Source organism: Physella acuta, unplaced genomic scaffold (assembly GCF_028476545.2).
Source record: "Physella acuta isolate Inbredline_101_S28 unplaced genomic scaffold, ASM2847654v3 ptg000213l, whole genome shotgun sequence".
Lineage (NCBI taxonomy): Eukaryota > Metazoa > Mollusca > Gastropoda > Physidae > Physella > Physella acuta.
Genome location: NW_026731732.1, coordinates 422,587 through 442,339, shown reverse-complemented (window position 1 = coordinate 442,339; position 19,753 = coordinate 422,587). Strand labels below are relative to the sequence as shown.

At 38.2% G+C, this 19,753-nt stretch overlaps 2 protein-coding genes across 11 annotated transcripts in view; one reads left to right on the top strand and one right to left on the bottom strand.

Annotated features, from left to right (window-relative positions):
* Positions 1–2,963, top strand: LOC131937568 (PI-PLC X domain-containing protein 2). Its single transcript, XM_059295100.1, has 5 exons — positions 1–203; positions 786–1,045; positions 1,644–1,853; positions 2,185–2,344; positions 2,594–2,963. Exons 1-5 carry the CDS (start codon positions 101–103, stop codon positions 2,809–2,811), a joined length of 951 nt encoding a protein of 316 aa, XP_059151083.1. The 5' UTR covers positions 1–100; the 3' UTR covers positions 2,812–2,963.
* A 504-nt stretch (positions 2,964–3,467) lies between these two features.
* The window catches only part of LOC131937538 (FERM domain-containing protein 4A), a 94,193-nt gene continuing 77,907 nt past the window's right edge, over positions 3,468–19,753 (bottom strand). For all 10 annotated transcript variants that reach the window (XM_059295054.1, XM_059295044.1, XM_059295046.1 and 7 more), the window contains 7 exons: positions 15,599–15,732; positions 15,251–15,367; positions 13,673–13,819; positions 13,340–13,430; positions 7,847–7,893; positions 7,111–7,178; positions 3,468–6,879 (listed from right to left, as the gene is read on the bottom strand). In XM_059295054.1, coding sequence (XP_059151037.1) covers positions 5,097–6,879; positions 7,111–7,178; positions 7,847–7,893; positions 13,340–13,430; positions 13,673–13,819; positions 15,251–15,367; positions 15,599–15,732 — 2,387 coding nt within the window. In that variant the 3' untranslated portion in view covers positions 3,468–5,096. The remainder of the gene's footprint in view (positions 6,880–7,110; positions 7,179–7,846; positions 7,894–13,339; positions 13,431–13,672; positions 13,820–15,250; positions 15,368–15,598; positions 15,733–19,753) is intronic.

The window sequence follows — 19,753 nt, the reverse complement described above, 5'->3', positions numbered from 1 at the left end:
CTTAACTTTTTATATTTGAAAATGATTTTAAGTGGGAGATACATAGATCTATATCTGTCTTGTTTTCTGTTTTGAAAGAGATTAAAATTATTTTAAAAGTATGGCAAACAATGGTCATGGTGGCCGAAGCCAAAATGCCGACTGGATGTCGAGGTTGCCTGAAAGTTTGCTCAACATTTCTCTCACTGGACTTGCAATACCTGGTTAGTAAAATTCACACTAGACCTAGATCTAGATCTAGATAGGTCTAAGTTAAATAGACTAGAGACATTTCATAGAAGCCCCCTATAATTTAAAAAGATTTTATCTCTAGATTTAGGCCTAGCTTAGCCATAGGTGGTAGCTATTTTTTAGTTTATAAATTAATATAATAATTAATTAGTAATTAAATTACTAATTTAATTTACTAATAATTAGATTTTACTAACTTTTAAAAACAGAAGTAGCCTACTAACTAATAAGACTATGTCACTAATATGTTATAATCAACTACTTTGAACTGAAGTAGATTCTAGATCTAGAATTAGAAGTAAAAATTGTGTATGAATGAATTGTGAATGAAAGAATTATATCATAATGACAATCATTTGACATGTCAATTTTGTCATTAGGTGAATTATTTTTACGAGCTGACCCACGGCGTGTCATATGCCGCTATTTAGTTGTTTTATTTTCTACTTTTCAGTATAGTAAGTGAATTCAACACTACCCTCCCTTCCATTGCCAAAATTGTCAGTAAATAAGAAAAGCGTAGGCCCCTACTACTTATAATTTTTACTCAACAGGCACTCACAACTCTGGCTCTTATTTTCTCAACACCAAAAAGCCACTGTCACCAGATTTTGACTACAGTGTAGTTCAGTTTTTGGCAAAGGTTCCTCTAGTAAGAAATATTATTAAAAAAGTGATACAGAGATGGTCTGTGTGCCAGTTGATGAATTTCAGCTCTCAACTTGAATATGGTATACGTTACTTTGATATTAGGCTGGCTACAATGGCAGATTCAGAAGATTTTTATATTGTTCATGGCTTATATGGACCAACAGTAAGTAAACATCAGATAGGCCTAAATTAATTTTTGTTCCAGAGATCTGATCTCATTATTGCCTTTGTTTTGGTGAAAATTATATTTAGTTAGTGTAATAACTTTTTCTAAGGTTTCATTTTTATAGGCCTATTTAAAATATTTTTTAACTCTATTTCTCAAATACATTGGATACTGCAATCCTGAGAGACACTCTTTGTTTATTCACTAGTTATTTAAAAACAGGCAGATAACAATATAATTAATTTGGATCTTGTCCAGATAAGCCCCTACCAAAAAGTGAATCCCAGCCACCCAAAAAAAAGATATCTTTAAAAAATATATATGAAACTTGTACATTTAGTTTGTAACCCTAGCACAACCCTAACCATGACCCTAACACTAGAGGCAGATAAAGAGTTGTTTTTATGGCTTGCATTTAAGCATTCAAATGTCTAGACATCAGAAGGTTGTGTGCGTGCATTAAATTGGAACTGGCAAAAAGTGGTGGGGGTTAACTTTTTGCATTAGTGGCAGGGCTTATCTGGACAAGATCCATTTATCTTTCTAATTTTTAAAACAAAATTTCTCATTGTATTTTATTTGGTGTTTTTTACAGGTCATGGATCTGATTGATTCTGTTAAAATGTTTTTGCTAGCAAATCCACGAGAAATCGTCCTGCTAGATTTTAACCACTTTTACAAATTTACTGAGCGACATCATGACCAGTTAGTGGAACTACTGGTGTCCTCTTTTGCCTCCCTCTTATGTCCTAGAGGTGAAATTAGTCATATTACACTAAGGAACATGTGGCAGCACAAATATCAAGTGAATATTTCTTAGTTTTTAATTTTTTTGTTTTATAGATTGAATGCTTACTTTAACAACTATAATGGTGTTTTTTTTTCTTCTAGTTAATGGCTTTTTAAATTTTGCTAAATTTTATAAATACTAAGATCTATTTCTGTTTGTAAGGATAAAATGAAAGCCCATCAGTAAACTGAAAATTTAGTCACAGAACTACACATTATATTTGATTTCTATTTTAGGTTGTATCACATTTTTCCAGTATTTTTAATATAATTTTATTTTCCATAAATTATTATCTAATGTTTGACCTAGTAATTGATATTTGTTTTGTCTTTCACTTGATTGTTAGGTAATTATATTCTACAACAAAGAAGTAAAAAATCAAAAGATTTTCACAAGTAATAGCATTATCTCCCCTTGGCCAAATACAACCAGTAAAACAGAAGCCATCAAGTTTCTCAACAAATCTTTTTCTGTTGGTTACATTGAAAAAGTTGTTGTATGTCAAGGTATGTAGTTTTAAATTTTAGTTTATAAATACCTATTTAATGTCAAGGTATGAAGTATAAATACTTATTTTAGATGTAAAAAAAAAGGAAAGCAAATTACCACTTGTACAGTAAAATTAAGATTCCTTAACATTTTTTAACTTTCCAATACAAAATGATAAAAAAAATGTGCTTATTTTGAAATGACAAATTGTACATCTGCTTATTTTAAGTGACAGAATGTATTGCTGTTTTTTTCTCCTTTTGCAGGAATCTTGACCCCCCAGACCCTGACCATTGTGAAGTGTCCGTGGGGCAGCTTGAAGAACTGGATCAGCTCCTGGTCGGCTGTGTTTCAGGAATGGGTGGAGAACTCTAGCCAAGTTTGTCTCATGCCCCTCAATGTTGTCATGGCTGACTTTTGTGAGAGCAATCAAGTTGTGGAGAAGGTCATTGAACTCAATTATAAAAGATCAAACAAACTGTGATATTAGATCTGTTATTTATATGTACACATTCTTGTGAGAACGATTTTTCAAATATTAATGTATGTCAATCTAGAAGAAAACAATTTTTTTCTAATTTTGTATATTAGGTTGTAAATAATATAATTCATTTTACCATTGCTAAAGCCTGTGGACATAATAGCATGTTTTGTCAGGGTACTGGTTTTTTATAGATATAATTTTATAATGTTCATGGTTATGGACCACACTATTATTTGGCTAAACTGTTTTTAATAAGTTTTAGTACACTGTAAAATAAATGTTATATAAAATGGTGTAATATAATTGAATGAACTAAGTTAAAACCTACTTTTGAAACATAGCTTGAACTAAAAACAAATTTGAAGTGAATGTTTGGATGTATTTAAATTGCTTTTTCAAAATACTAATAGGGGACTGGATTTTTAAAATGTATAATTCAATTTTAATGTTATTACTTTTTTAAACTATTATTTACTTTTGGTTTTATTTATTTTTGCTTTTACTTTCTGAAAAATATATTGGTATTTTAATAAAATTAGTTATTCCTAGTATAAAACGCTTTGTGACTGAAATAATTGTTACCTGTTATTAAAGTAAATAATTGCTTCACTACTTCTTTAATGTAAAATACAAAAAAACAAGAACCTCTTGCCATAGTTTAAATATATTTACATTTATTTTCAAACTTATTGCACATAAACAATTGACAACAAGTGAAAAAGAAAACCATTTGCACTTCTACTGGTTCAGAGAAATGGAACAATCAATACTGTTTAAAAATGAATATTTCACATTTTGCATAAAATTACTCAAACAGATCATTTTGTTTTGTTTTGCAGCAAATCTCAAACAATTATACAATGCACCCATTGGTTTAAAACCTTAACTGCAAGGCAACTAATAAAACAAGTGATTATAAAAATAAATGATCATTAAAACTTTATAAAATAATGGTTTAAATTTGTTTTTAAAACTAAAGCATGTAATAAAATTAAGTAATGTTTTGTTTTGAGTTAGCACTGTATATCCAACAACTTATGCTGCCTTAAGTATGGATGTTAAAGAAAAACAAAATTCAGATCAATATTAGTGCTGGCCTACTTCAGTAAGAAAAACTTTGTGCTAATTACACAAGAAAAAAATCTTCCTGTAATTAATTTAAAAGATTTTAAAATTACACAGAGGGCAAACAAGTTACACCTGAAAAAACCACGAGAAAGCAACTCTAAAACAACAAGCCATAAGTACTGTAACCATTGTAGCTGACCACTGCTGGCATAACATGGACAAGTGCAAGCATTGTGGGGTAACAAATCTAATACTTCCATTCTATACTGCTACCAACTGGTGAAAACAACACACTAGCTTTAGAATGATTGAAATACAATAAAAAGCTGGTGTTCCAACCTGCTTTGGTTTGCTGGTGAGGGAATGTCTTATGTAAACAACAAACATCAAGAGATAGAAAATTTCCATTACAGAGACTGCTGTCAAACTTGCTCAGGGGAGATAAATTCATTCAATCAGTAGAGAACTAGAACCTTCACACCAAAACTGAAACTACAATGTAGTACAACACAGGATCATTCAAATCTTACTACTTTTTACTTAGGACCATTTGTATCTTCCTACTTTACTTTATTTAGGATAATTCATGTGACAGCTTGATTTATTTTTAACTGTGTGTTTTAAAATGAAAAATAAGCAAAAAACCTATAATTTCAAAGTTAAAATAAATTAAATCATAAAAATTCTATTTGTTCATTAGCACATTTTTAAACATGTTTAAAATTGAAGCTGTTAATCATTTACTTTAATAAAAAACTTACAGCTGATTTAATTTTTCAAACTTTAAATTCAACAGTTAATAAGGTTTTTACTTTATTTAAAAAATGAAACAGTGAAAAGCTTTTAGCTGTAACAAGTCTAGGCATACAAAAAGTTACATAGCATTGGAATTCATTGCAATTTATTAAATAAATAAATCCTGATCAAACTTGAAGTAGGATATGCTTTAATTTAATCACATGGTTGTGTTTAAGTATGTGAGGGGAACTTTGTTAATCCAAGTCATTACAAATATTAGAGGCTTAATTACAAGGCTGCTCCAAAATCCAATGTTTAACATAGCTCAGTTGTGACTCTAGCAATGACTTGCTTGCTTCAGATCCAATATCCAACCATGCTGTTAGAACTCAGCTTGGCTAATAAGGTTTCAACAAGCTCAAATTTTTCCTAGAAAAATGAAGCAGTGGGTCAAGTTTCACATGAGACTATCAGTGGACTCATCTCTTCTGATTTTCTGGTATGTAACTTGAGGGGTTTCTAACTGGCTTACAGGTCATAGGCTGGGGTGGCTGGTACATTGTGTGTTTGGCTGAGGAGTGTACCTGCTGGATCTTGTAGCTGGTGGAAGACTGCATGGCGTACTGCAGGTTTGGGCCATGGGACTTGACACTGTACGAGGACGAGGAGGATGTGATCTGGCCGTCAGGGTAGGACAGCCCGGGGTGGGAGGATGGTGACACTGGCTGGGCATGATGGGAGGTGGGGGAGGTGACCTGCTGGGAGAAGTAGCTGGGCTGGATGGATGACAACGGCGCCGACACCGATCTGTTGTACGGCTGTTGTGGGCCACGTGTTGGCTGTTTCAGGTTGGAGGTGGAGAAGGGGTGGTGGGCAGGAGACTGGTGGGTGTGGCTGGATGAAGCCGAGTGCTGTGAGGCGCTCCCAGAGTGGGAGGAATGTCCATCACTTTCTACAGACAGGGGAGAAGACGACCTTGAAGTGGGGTCGGCCCCAATCAGCTGTCTGTGGTACTGGTCTATCAAGCGCTGGCGCCTCAGCTTCTCACTGTACCTGTAGAAGTCTGAGATCTCGTACGGCTTGGTCACCTCTGTGTGGGGCTGCAGGCGGGTGACCGTCACAAGAGCACTGCTGGCGTGGGTGGCTGGGCTCCGGGGGGAGGAGGGCCCTGATGATACGGGAGAGGCAGGCTGGTAGCTTTGTGAGTACTGAGGCACAGGGGAGGTGGAGGTTGGGCTCTCTATACGCTGGATAGGTATAGTGCGAGCCGTGTCTGAAAAACCAGGCTGAGTTTGAGTGGGTGAGGTGACCTGTGGCTGGTAGTGATGGTAAGGATGCTGGGATGGCCTGTCAAAGCCAGAGGGTGGTAGCGGCCGCTGGTGGTGGTGGTAGGGGGGAGGCTGTGACCTGAGGGGGGACAGGCTCCTCTCTGTCCTGTGGAACACGGGCTGTGATGAGGTGTGGTGGACCCCAGACAAGTTGTGCTCTGGGTTCTTGGTGTGTACGTGGCTCTCATCAATGTCCTGGTATGGCCTGCTGCCCATGTACGCACGAGGCATGTACACATGATCAGCTGTGGTGGCCAGGCTACCAGCTGCAGGTTTGAGTCTATCATGCTCTGGGCTGTGGAGCTGAGCTGAAGCTTCGCCCCAGGCTGGTTTAGCTGCAGGCATAGACTGGCCACGCTCATGGTGTACAGGAACCTCCACCATGATATTTGCGGGGCTGGTCAGATCTCTGTAGTTGCCTGCCCTTGCCCCGCTATACTCCGCAATGTTTTGGTGGTGCCTGGACTTGAACCTCACTGGCGAAACATCTCTGTGAAACTGCTGTCTGTAGTCTCGTCGTTTCCTGTCCAGGCTGCCGTAATGTAAATTTGGCGCGCTGGGGTTGGCTGCAGCACGTAAAAACGGCTCGTCCCCGGGGCCATTTTTAGAAGGTCCGTACTGAGGATCTGGGTCATGTGACTTGTGTAAGGGGTAGATGGTCCCAGGCTCTGAAGTGGCTGGTGAGCGCAGCTGGTCGGTGCTCTCGTAGTGCGAGGTGCGTTGTGATGTGACGTTGTACATGTTGTTGGCGGAGCTGAAGCCGCTGTCGTGGCTGCCATCCAGGCGCATGTTGGCGGCCAGCGGGAGGGTGGTGTCAGTGTCCAGGTGGTCACTGTTGTTCCTGCTGCCCAGAACTGTGGGGTAGTGCTGGCCTCTCTGCACCCCCCGCCCCTGTGCTCCTCCATTTGGTGTGTAGCCTGCTGAAAGCTGGGGACTGAAGATAGACAAGAAACAATTAGTAAACAATTGCAGAGTTTAAGCGGTCTTACAGTATACTGTAACTTTTAACTTTAAAAAAGTGTGCAGCATTTTTATAATCTAATATATGTAACATTTATTGTAAGAAAAGTAAAATTCATAAAGCCATAAAAATGTTCAAGTTTTAAAAGCTATAGAAAAGATGTAGAACATGCAGATAACAAGTCAGCCCTAGTCTGGTGTATACCTGCTGTGGCTTGGACTGAGGGCAGTTCTGTGATTCTCTTCTGTAGCTGGTTCTGCTGGCCTGGGAGCCTGTCAATAGAGTAGATATTAAATGGTGTTTACAATCTTCACACATCATCATCTAACCCCATACAATGTCACTTGGTTCTTCCTGGCAACTCCCCCCACCAAAAATTACATTTAGGCTCAAATGTGATGTTTTTCAAAGTTTCCAAATTTTAAAAAATAATTGCTTAATTTCACTTGTTATTTCATTTACCTCCTCCATGTGGCATAGACAGGAATTTGTCAGAGGAGAAATGGGGGGGGGGGGGGGGGTTTAGAAAGAAGAAAAACTATTTAAAAACTTTAAATTGTTTTTAAGCCATTCAGTATTTTGAAGCTGTGAATACAAAGCCACACAAGCACACCATTGGCTGTACTTCACATGAAAACTCTGATTATGGGTTCCATGGGGGAGGGGGGGGGGGGGGAGGAAGTTCTAATCCTCCCCTATATCACTCCCTTCTCACACCCCCACCCCACTCTTTCCTCTTTAGATTATGTTGTCATTCATGAACAACCACCTAAAATTCTTTACAGTGCCTGAATTTTTAATTTTTGGAACAAATTATAGTCAAACAATAATAAAATGAAATGTTGGGGGCATTAGGGGTGGAGGTCCTACATCAATTTCACAATGCTGCATCTAATTATAGCAGAGTATAAATAACAGTATTGAGAGTAGCTCCCCTTACCTGTGTGGTTTGCTTGTTTGGTACAATGGTTATCCCAACTCCTCTGTCTGAAAATAGAGAGAGAGAAAAATCCAGCTATAATAAGAATAGGGAATACCCATTTGGTGTCAAGGGCACAAATTCATTCAAACAAAAAAAAATTGGGCAATGTATGCAGAGCTGCAGCATTAGGCAGCAGTTTGATGTCTGGTTGAGTGATAAGCCATGTCAAACCATGCTGATTTAAGAAAAACTTTCTTGTCTCCAGATATTTTGTAGTCAACCACTCAATATTCACATTGTGTTTTTTTAAAATATATGTACACAAGTTTGAAGAAGTATATCCAATTAAGTTGGTTTAATTTGGCTCTTTGGTGGTACCATGGTAACTTCTTTCTTATCTGTATAGTTTATGTTATCTGCATCAACATAACCTTTTTCTATCTGTCGTATCCTGGGTATCAACACAACTTTCTTATCTGCAGTATTCATGTTATAAACAGGCCCAAACATTTTTTGTGTTCAATGAATTAAAAATAAAAAATTGTGGGAGTGACTGGCCCTGTTTTCCTTCTCAATCTCCCTACAGGTGGCTTTTATACACACACAATTAAAATGGTCAATTTTCAATCTTGTTCAGCAAGATTGTGCTCCATGTGTAGCTGTGCTACAGGTGTAGCCAGGCAGCATGTGCTACATGTGTAGCCATTCAGATGATTGTACACACCCCACAAGTTTGTTTAGAAGGCATGAAAGATGTCATGTGATTAAGGTAATTAGTTGTGCTAAAAGTGACAACAGTGTGAAGGTTTCAGGTACGATTGTTTCTGATCACATATTTGTCCATGTGATTTATTTAAAGTACTAAGATTAAATGAGGACAATCTTGATTGTGATTAGCAATGTTGATACCTGGTATCAATGAGGACAAGGTTTATTGAAGACTGTAGGGTGATCATGTGATTTTTGTTGTCAAACAACCACCGCGTGCTGGATCATCAGGCTCAGTGAAAAACTTGGGTGTATATGTATGTTTGGGACACCTATGGCAGGTGTACACAGAAAGTTATTGCTATAAAACCAGTATGTGTGTGACAGGTGTACATGTCCAGTGTGTGTGTGTGTGTGTGCGTAACACCTATAGCAGGTGTACAAATTGTTGCTATAAATCCAGTGTGTGTGTGTGTAACACATATAGCAGGTGTACAAATTGTTGCTACAAATCCAGTCTGTGTGTACATGACAGGTGTACATGTCAACTTGTTGCTATAAATCCAGTATGTGTGTGTGTGTGTAACACCTGTAGCAGGTGTACAAATTGTTGCTACAAATCCAGTCTGTGTGTACATGACAGGTGTACATGTCAAGTTGTTGCTATAAATCCGTGTCTTTACAAGCAGTGTGCTGTAAACCATTCATCAAAGTTGTTCATGCGTGACTGACTGCATTGAATAGATTTTCTTTTTTTTAAAGTTGTAGTCAGTGCACACAAATATGAATTTTTAAAGTTTGACTTCTATTTTTTTTCTCCACAGAAAGTTTAAATGAATCCATTGTTCTGCTGTAGAAAATGTGAAAGGGATGGGAACAATGATGTGAGGTGAGGAGGGGGGGGGGGGGGTTGTGAGGGAGATTGAACATGTGATAATTGGGATATTAAGCAGTGTTTGACACACAGGGTTAAATAAATGTGTTACACACTTGATTACACAACTGATTACACATTATTTGATTACACACAATATGGAATAAATAGAGGAAATTAAAAGTTATCCAAAAGATGTTATATATTGTTACATTGTGTATGTAATAGTGAAAACTGTTTAGTTTATTTAATCCAATAATTTTATCCCTATTTTTTTACACCATCTAAACCTAAATTTTACTACATTATTTTTAAGTTATTTTTTGTTGACCTGATTAGACATGACTTACCAAAACAAAAATTATAAACAAAAATAAAGTCAAATTTAGAGTTGGAAGATATTAAGCTTTTAATGTTTCAATGTTTACAAGAACACAATGTGTATTGTTTTACTGCCACTTAAGCCTAGCACATCCACCAAACAAAAAGAAGCCAGAAACAAAGTGTATCAAGGCAAGAACATTCCAGAACTTTTTCAAAAATCCACAGGATCATCTCAAGTTATTGTATTTCTTAGGATCAATCTTTACTTTAAAATCATTTTAAAATTGTAATGGTACTCCTTATAGATAAAACAATGAAGACTTTAATTTTTAATCTTTAAAAAGCTCTTTTTAAAGAAAAACATCAATTAGAAATTAAAAATGATACCAAATTAATTAAACATAAAATTGTAATTAAAAAGTAAGACAAAATTAAAAACAGTTCAGTGTGAACTATAATGCACTTTATTGCATTATTTCATTGGCTAATGATGTATTGCATTATTTCATTGGCTAATGATGTATTGCAATATTTCATTGGCTAATGATGTATTGCAATATTTCATTGGCTAATGATGTATTGCAATATTTTATTGGCTAAAGATGTATTGCAATATTTCAATGGCTAATGATGTACTGCAATATTTTATTGGCTAATGATGTATTGTAATATTTCAATGGCTAATGATATATTGCAATATTTCAATGGCTAATAAATGATTAATTGTAAAACTTCATTGGCTATCAAGCTAACAAGGCTAAACCCATGATGCCAATTTAAACAATAATGTACTTCTTACAGCCACACATACTAATCCAGCCTCAGAACAAAGTAAAGCAATCTACACTGCTAAAACTTAAAACATCAATGCAAATATAAAAACATACAACTGAAGGGAAACTAGGCACAAATGAGAGCAGCATCATATCAACAGATGGTTACATAAGGGTTAAGTTGGATAGAGTTTTTTACTTACAGCAGATCAGTGAGCTCAGATCTCATTATTTACTTCATTTAGTTGGTAACTTTATTAGAAATTTTAGTTGGTAACTTTATTAGAAATTTTAGTTGGTAACTTTATTAGAAATTTAGTGAAAGATTTTAACTGATGGTTGTTTTTTATCAAATATTTGACTTTTTTTTTAACAGATGTTGAAAATAGTAGATATGTATTTTAAACATGATATATTTACTTGTAAGTTTATTTGAAATGATATGGTTTTAAAATTTAATATGCTATTAAAATCAATCAAGGAAATTAAAAAAAAATCTTTTAAAAATAAACTGTATGGACAAAGCTAAAGCTCTATAATGCAAGATAAGGCAGGCAACATCCAAAAGGTGTGTTCAACCAGTAGTTGTAAAGGTGATAGATTTGATTGAGAAATATATCAGAAATTTGTTTTTAAACTTATAAAACAGATTTTTTTTTAATGCTGCATAAAAACGTCAGCAATTATAGCATAAAAATTGTTTATAAAAATAGAAATATCACAGACTTGTCTAATAGCAAAATATGAAAAATATATCAATATCCAAGTATAGGTTTTATTGTATATACATACATGATTTACAATTTGTTATTTACAAAGAGTTATTTACAATGAATAAAGTAAAATGAGTTAGGCACACATTATGAATTGGTTACTTGTTACAGTTGGGAAAGACACAATGTAGATATGTATATAAGATATATAGGGTTATGCATGTGATCTGGCTGTGTGCTAAATGTGTTCATGACAGTCAGCTAGTTATGTTGATGACTTAGCTAATGACTTTCACAATAAGCTAGTTATGTTGTTAACTTAGCTAATGACTTTAACAGTCAACTAGTTATGTTGATGACTTAGCTAATGACTTTCGCACTTATGCTAATGACCTACATCAAACTGTTGTTACTATGCTGCTGTTGGTTGTTAAACTGTTCTGTCTACTACTGGAGTGCCACGATGATCTGCGTCTCAGTGCCATATACTCAGGCCTAGACTCAGAACTGACTTGACCATTACTGACACTGTCAGATCCTTGCTGACATGAATTGACATATCCATTACTGACACTGTCAGATCCTTGCTGACACAAACTGACATGACCATTACTAACACTGTCATATCCTTGCTGACATGAATTGACATTACTGACACTGTCAGATTCTTGCTGAAATGAACTGACATATCCATAGCTGACACTGTCAGATCCTTGCTGACATGAACTGACATATCCATTACTGACACTGCTAGAAGAACTGACCCTCTCCCTACCAGAGTTTCTCTTGTCCCCTGTGTAGCTAACTACAGCAGAGGCTGAGCGGGACTTAGGGTAGAGTGTTCTAGAACGAGCACCTGCCATCTCCGCTAGCTCATCACTCACACACTCATCTACATCTTTATCTTTAAAGTCTCTGTACGTATTAGGTAAGCTTTCTCTTTTCACTAAACCTGCAGGTTTGTTTATCCCATTCAAGGAAGGAATGCACGTAATCTTACCATTCACATTGGGCAAGTCTGTTTTATTAGATTTAGCTTTTTCACGCTTTTTAGAAAAGAAAGAAAATGATTTCCTGGCAGTGAGTGCTATGTTTTTGGCTGGGGAGTTTTCTAATTTGAGATCATCTTTGGTGAGTAGTTTAGTTCCTGGTTTGATGGGACTGACCCTGGCATCCAGGCTGGCATCAAACGACCTACTTCTGGCTTTAGGCCTGCTGTTCTCTGAACTTTTGAGCAGCTCTTGAATTTTTTTATCCAGCTCTGCTGCTCCACCAGGACACACCTGGGCTGGAGTTTTGACATCAGCCTGGTCAAACAACGACCGTTTGACCTGTGGGGCACGGCTCCTGCCTCGGCCCACGTTTTCTTCCTCGACTCTCCCCATGTAAACGTGCTCAAAGGTTTTATAAACTTGTTCAATGTTGCAAGAGGCGGAGGAAGAGCGGCTGAGCTTGTTGCACCTGATCAGCACTTTCTTCCTGCTCATCACTTGGGTGCTCGGCTGCCTCTCCTCCTGTTTCAACAAACTATCATCCAAGCTTTCGTTGCCCAGAGTGTCGTTTAAACTATCCGTGTCGTCAAGGTCGTCGTCGTACTCCGACACAGCCAACATGGCACTCTCGCGACTCGTACTCCCAGCCTGGATACATCCGGCTGACCTTGACCTCGTGAAACCTGATTTGATTTCAGTCAAGCGCATGGGCTGGAACCCACGGCTGACAATGAAATGTTTCCTGCGGTCAGGTTTGAGGGTCAGGCTCAGATCCTCGTCTAAAAACACTGAGGGAGTTTTGCTGGGACTGCGAGACTCTATAGAGTAAAATCCACTGGAGGTGTCATCCCTCATGGAGCGTCCCGAGCTGGGGCTCTCAGACAGGGAGCACACATCATCAGCACATCCATCACTGTACACCTTACTGGCATGGCTGAACACACTGCTCATGCTGGGGCTATATCCACAACTGGAGTCTCTATAGTCAGTGGTTACACTAGAGTCCCCACTGTAAGTGCTATTGCCACAGCTGTCGTCCTGCCTATGGCCACGGGTCGCATGCACAAAACCAAGGCTAAGGAGGTCAAGGTCACTGTTACAGCGGGGAGCAATCACATGGTACATACCGTCATGCGCCATGCCTGTCTGGTGTTGGCTGGATGAAGTTTTCCCAACTTGCTTCCTCATTTCACGCAGCTTTTTCTCCATCTCTTTTAGCTGGAACAAAATGTAATCAACAAAAATAGTTTCACAAAAATATGTCAACAAAAATGTATCAATAAAAATAGTTTAAATGAAATATGTTAACAACATTTTTTTTAAAAATATTCCAACCAAAATATTTACACTTAATGTTTATCATGTCAAGATTCGAAAAAACAATTTATAGCGAGTAAATGTTATCTGTTTATTTCTTACACCTCTAAGCAGTGGATGTGAAAATTAAAAGAAAATTGTACCTTGCCAAGGGCTTTAGTGTAACACTGCTTGCGCTGCTTACGCACGTATTTACTAACAGTTTTATCACTGGCCAGTTTTTCTGCTGCTGCCGTTATTTTCCCCTGTAGTTCCACTTCCAGCTCTAGCTTGGAGAGGTCACTGGACAACTGGAGAGAGGAGCAAAGTTAGTATACAACAACTGGATGGGAGAGGAGCAAAGTTAGTATACAACAACTGGATGGGAGAGAGGAGCAAAGTTAGTATACAACAACTGGATGGGAGAGGAGCAATGTTAGTATACAACAACTGGATAGGAGAGAGGAGCAAAGTTAGTATACAACAACTGAATGGGAGAGGAGCAATGTTAGTATACAACAACTGGATAGGAGAGAGGAGCAAAGTTAGTATACAACAACTGGATGGGAGAGAGGAGCAATGTTAGTATACAACAACTCTTATAGACAGGGACACTTATACAACTGACTGATATTCATAGGATCAACATTATTATATAACAACTGACAGCTATTCAAAGGATCAACTTTATCACTTGACAACTGACAAAGGTTGTATATTGTATTTTATTACTTTATTTCATTAAAGTAAAACTATCTACTTGTTATATTATTTATCACAACATTGTGCTTTAACAAATGGTTCTATTAAAATGTCCCTACTATATAACATTGGTAACAAATCTTTACTTTCCTACTCTATTAAATTCCTATGGATTGTTGGCCCCCCCACCTGTTGCATCTGATTGAGTGTGCCATTCAGAGAAATCCAATAATCCTTGCAAGTTATACTGTGCTGCTGGCTAGAATATGCTTTTTTTTTTGTTGTTGTGTACTTTACACAGTTGACCAAGTACTGTGGTTTATATCTGTGGTACTTACATTGTTGATATCTTTAGCATGGGACACTGTGGTACTTACATTGTTGATATCTTTAGCATGGGACACTGTGGTACTTACATTGTTGATATCTTTAGCATGGGACACTGTGGTACTTACATTGTTGATATCTTTAGCATGGGACACTCTGCTACTTACATTGTTGATATCTTTAGCATGGGACACTGTGGTACTTACATTGTTGATATCTTTAGCATGGGACACTGTGGTACTTACATTGTTGATATCTTTAGCATGGAACACTGTGCTACTTACATTGTTGATATCTTTAGCATGGGACACTGTGGTACTTACATTGTTGATATCTTTAGCATGGGACACTGTGGTACTTACATTGTTGATATCTTTAGCATGGGACACTGTGGTACTTACATTGTTGATATCTTTAGCATGGGACACTGTGCTACTTACATTGTTGATATCTTTAGCATGGGACACTGTGGTACTTACATTGTTGATATCTTTAGCATGGGACACTGTGGTACTTACATTGTTGATATCTTTAGCATGGGACACTGTGGTACTTACATTGTTGATATCTTTAGCATGGGACACTGTGGTACTTACATTGTTGATATCTTTAGCATGGGACACTGTGGTACTTACATTGTTGATATCTTTAGCATGGGACACTGTGGTACTTACATTGTTGATATCTTTAGCATGGGACACTGTGGTACTTACATTGTTGATATCTTTAGCATGGGACAGAGAGAATGCAGTGCCAACTCTCTTCCTGAAGACAGGAACAGGTTCACCATGAGCTAGTGGCATGTCTTTAGGCACCTCTCCAGTCAAGTCCTGCAAGTATCATTGTAATTGTTAGCACTGGCTCAATTGGCAGTATAATGGTTAGTGCTAAGAGAATTAGCAGTAGGCTGTACTGGCTAGTGATATTTCAAGGTAAATGTGGGTATGTGTGTGGGGAAAGTAAGAGTGGGAGGGTATGGTGGAGGTGGGGGGGGGGGGGGGGGGGGTAAGAGATAGACAATATGTTCTTACAAGTCAAGAAAGAGAAGAGGTAACACTTACACCTTCCTGCAGACAAAGAATTTTAAGTTCCTCTGTCTTCTTCCTTAAGGCATCCTCTAGCGCCTCCTTCCTGGCCTTCAGTGCTTGATACATGTCTCTCTCAGCCTTGAGGGAGTCGGACTGCTCGATGGTCACTGGACAAGGGAGAAAACAACTTTATATTCAAAGTCTTCACAGTGTCAACACATTGAACACTAGTAAACAGGACTGGCTTCAGAAAGACAATCACTTAGTAGACTAGGCAGTATTCAAATAAATGACTTTCAATATAGTCATGGGAAACAACTCTCATAGACAATTATCACCTTAACCTGGCTAGTATAACTTATGAAGGGCGATGATTAATAAAATTGTATTCTTTATAAGTCTGTATGATCGAGCTACGCGAAAAGTGGGACTGGGATACTTTCAGTGGTACATTTATAGTCAGTTAGTCAATGCCTAGTTGTCTTAGTGTATATGAATACGCATCAAGTTGTTGTGAGTGTTGGGATGGATAAAGTACAATGCCTTAATTGTCCAAGCAGGAAGTGAGAGAATGGAGGTTGCAACATTACACACAGATCCCACATTGTGATGCTAGCGTGACTAACTGTAAGCAACAACCGGGTTATACCAGCCTATTCACACTTCACGCCTGTCATCGTCTGCTAATAATAAACAAATACGGGATGGAAACTTCACCCCCCCCCCCCTGAGGACGGCATTAAAATGTAATGTCGTGGTGTGGGGCGATGACGAACACGTTTTTTTTTTACTTCCCGTCACTGGTCTCCGTGCCGGGTGCCGGCAGGAAGTACGGCTGTAGATAATGAGAGCAAGTCGAATGTCACAGACTCCCGTCACTGGTCGCCGTGCCGGGTGCCGGCAGGAAGTACGGCTGTAGATAATGAGAGCAAGTCGAATGTCACAGACTCGGCGCCGTGGGAAGTCACTCACACATAGGTCAAGGTCAGCACGGTGATGCTACTCACCCGTTATCTCAGTCGGTGTTTAAAGTTAAGCCGTGGTTTCCCCCTCCCCCCCACCACAAGCAGAGAGCAGGGGTGTAAAAAGCGTCTAACCTAACATGTTTCACACAATAATGTCGTGTCCATTTTTAAAATTTAAACAAAAGTTTGTCTTGGGTGGTCTCACGGTTATAATAACGTCAGCTCTAGGTGTCAATCCAGTAAACCTGTGTCCAGTCACACAGAGTTACTCTACTCCACCTAGCTCTACCCCTCTATGAGACCGAGATGATGGTAAACCAGGAACGTGTACGATGCTGTAGAAACAAATAAAACCTGACGGGCGGACCGCTGGGTAGAGCAGGATACAGCAGATGTAGGCCACGGGCTAGTTACTCTACAACAAGGTGTAGCAGGCGGACATCACAACTAGAAAGTCTTCCGTTACCAACTACCTGCTATCTCAACAGAACGGAATTTTTCTGACGTTCGTTCACTTAAAGTTACACGGGTACTCGTTGATTAGACAAAGTGAAAGTGACGTCAATACAACACATAGAATGCCAACAGTAGTGAATACCTACTCTCAATGTTAATTCTACCTAATGGAATATTGGACATTCATATTTTACGAATTAGAATAAATACACGATATTTAAAAAACGACCAAAGATATCTTTTTAAAAAAAAAAAGAAACATAATATTATCATTTTAACAAAAAGTGAAGACAATAAAATCACAGAATTTAAGTAAGAAAAAAAAAACATTCTGCATAAAAATCATTCGGGTATTAACAGTTCGTTTGTATCTCCCCATCTCTGTCTCTCCTAACCAGTTTCTAGTTATGACTGTACCCCGCATTCTAAATTATAACTGAAACTGTGAAGATTACATTTATAGTATGAAAATATCAACATATCATAAATAACTGTAATTATTACCCTAACAATGTCACAATACCCTACAATTATAATATTACCCTAACTGTGTGACAATGTCACCCTATCCTACAATTATAATATTACCCTAAATGTGTGACAATGTCACAATATCCTACAATTATTATATTACCCTAACTGTGTGACAATGTCACAATATCCTGCAATTATAATATTACCCTAACTGTGTGACAATGTCACAATATCCTACAATTATTATATTACCCTAACTGTGTGACAATGTCACCCTATCCTATACAACTATTACCTTTACGAGGTGACCAGTCCACCTTACGGACAGCGCCACTAGCGTAGAGCGTCATGTCAATGCACACTGAACAGCACCGGTAAGTCGAGTGTATTGTCACAGGGACTGCTATTTTTAGACACGAGGATCCTCCCACATGACTAGATAGAGCAATAAACACTTGCCGAGTTCGCTGATTGGCTGTCAAGAACGTGGGTGATACGTGCCAGGTTTTTCAAGCGACAACAACTAGAATTTGTTTTTTTTTCCATAAACCCTAGTTGGTATACAGCGATGACTAATGTGTTCACTCTATTCAAATATGGTTATACGAGCACACAGATACCAGCTTTAGAAACTCTAACGCGACACGGATTTGTACGAAACCCTAACGACATAACCCTAGCCCACTAAACTCGAACACGATACAGTTAAAGTACAGAATAAAACTAACGAGGGACAAGTCAGTCTAAAGTACTTGGTCCGTCAATCTAACGTGATTCTATATCAGCCATTTAACGGGCTGAAGTATTTATTTGGTCCAAATCAGCGTATGTATATGCTATATCAGCTGTAGAATAGACTAGTGCTTCAAATGCCACCATCTTGTGCTTTACTACGTCACTTGGTATTTAAAAATGTACACAGCAACACCTGGTGGGGAGTGGGGGGGGGGGGGGGGGGGTAGTGGACTGTAACGTACACTTCAATTCAATAACAAATTAATAAATATTGGCCAGATGAATGGGCACCACACCATTCTGACGCACATATGGGTGACACAGTACTGGGGGAAATGGGGGCTGCTTATTTTTAAGTGACCTAATAAACCAGGTCCACACAGGTAAAAGACGACAGCTCGCATTGACACCTGCGTGAAATCAGTGCCACAAAGGTAAGTCAGGTAAACCACAGTATCTGTGTTATGGGGCAAACCTATCACACACATACAACACAGTATGGAGCATAGTCCACATAGTGACATATCAAACCTATCACACATAAAACACATAGTCCACATAGTGACATATCAAACCTATCACACATAAAACACAGTCCACTTAGTGACATATCAAACCTATCACACACATACAACACATACAACACAGTCCACTGAGTGACATAACAAACACTGTGATTGGAACTCGGAACGGGAAAATGTGCGTTATCAATGCGCATCGGAAAATTGTGCAAATAGTAAAAAGAGGAAACTGGAGAAAAAAAATTAAAACGAAATTTGCGCGCACAGTAAAATATATCAAGTGAATTTTTCTGTTTGAGCATTATTCTGTGAGCGAGGAAATTTGTGTACGCATGCATCCGTTGCGCGTTGTACTGGGAACCAACATACTCGTTGGTTTTGACTTTAAAGTGCACACAGCGTATACGCGCACACAATACGGACATCTTCATATTATTCCAAAACACGGAAATCTTTTGTTAACGTGTCAGATCACTGTCAAAAAGTGACGTAACACACGTCAAAAAGTGACGTAACACACGTCAAAAAGTGACGTAACACTAGTCAAAAAATGACCTAGTACTACATCCAGAGAGTGACCTAAGTCACCTAAGTGACTTAAGGGAGGCTAAACTAATTAAAAGCATATGCCCTTTGTTTATGCGACCTGTTGGGCACGGTGGGAAAAACGTACTGGTGGGTTCCCTATACTGAATGTGTAATCGGTCATATCCGGTGCAGCAGTGTAAACAATGAGGAGCACGTGTTTAGAGTTGAGTACAACAGCACGCCAGACTCACACCAAGACCAGACACACATCAATACATGGTACAGTAAAGCCCAAATGGTCTAGCCACACATCAATACATGGATGGTACAGTAAAGCCCAAATGGTATAGACACACCTCAATGCATGGTACAGTAAAGCCCAAATGGTCTACAGACACACCTCAATGCATGGTACAGTAAAGCCCAAATGGTCTAGACACACCTCAATGCATGGTACAGTAAAGCCCAAATGGTCTACAGACACACCTCAATGCATGGTACAGTAAAGC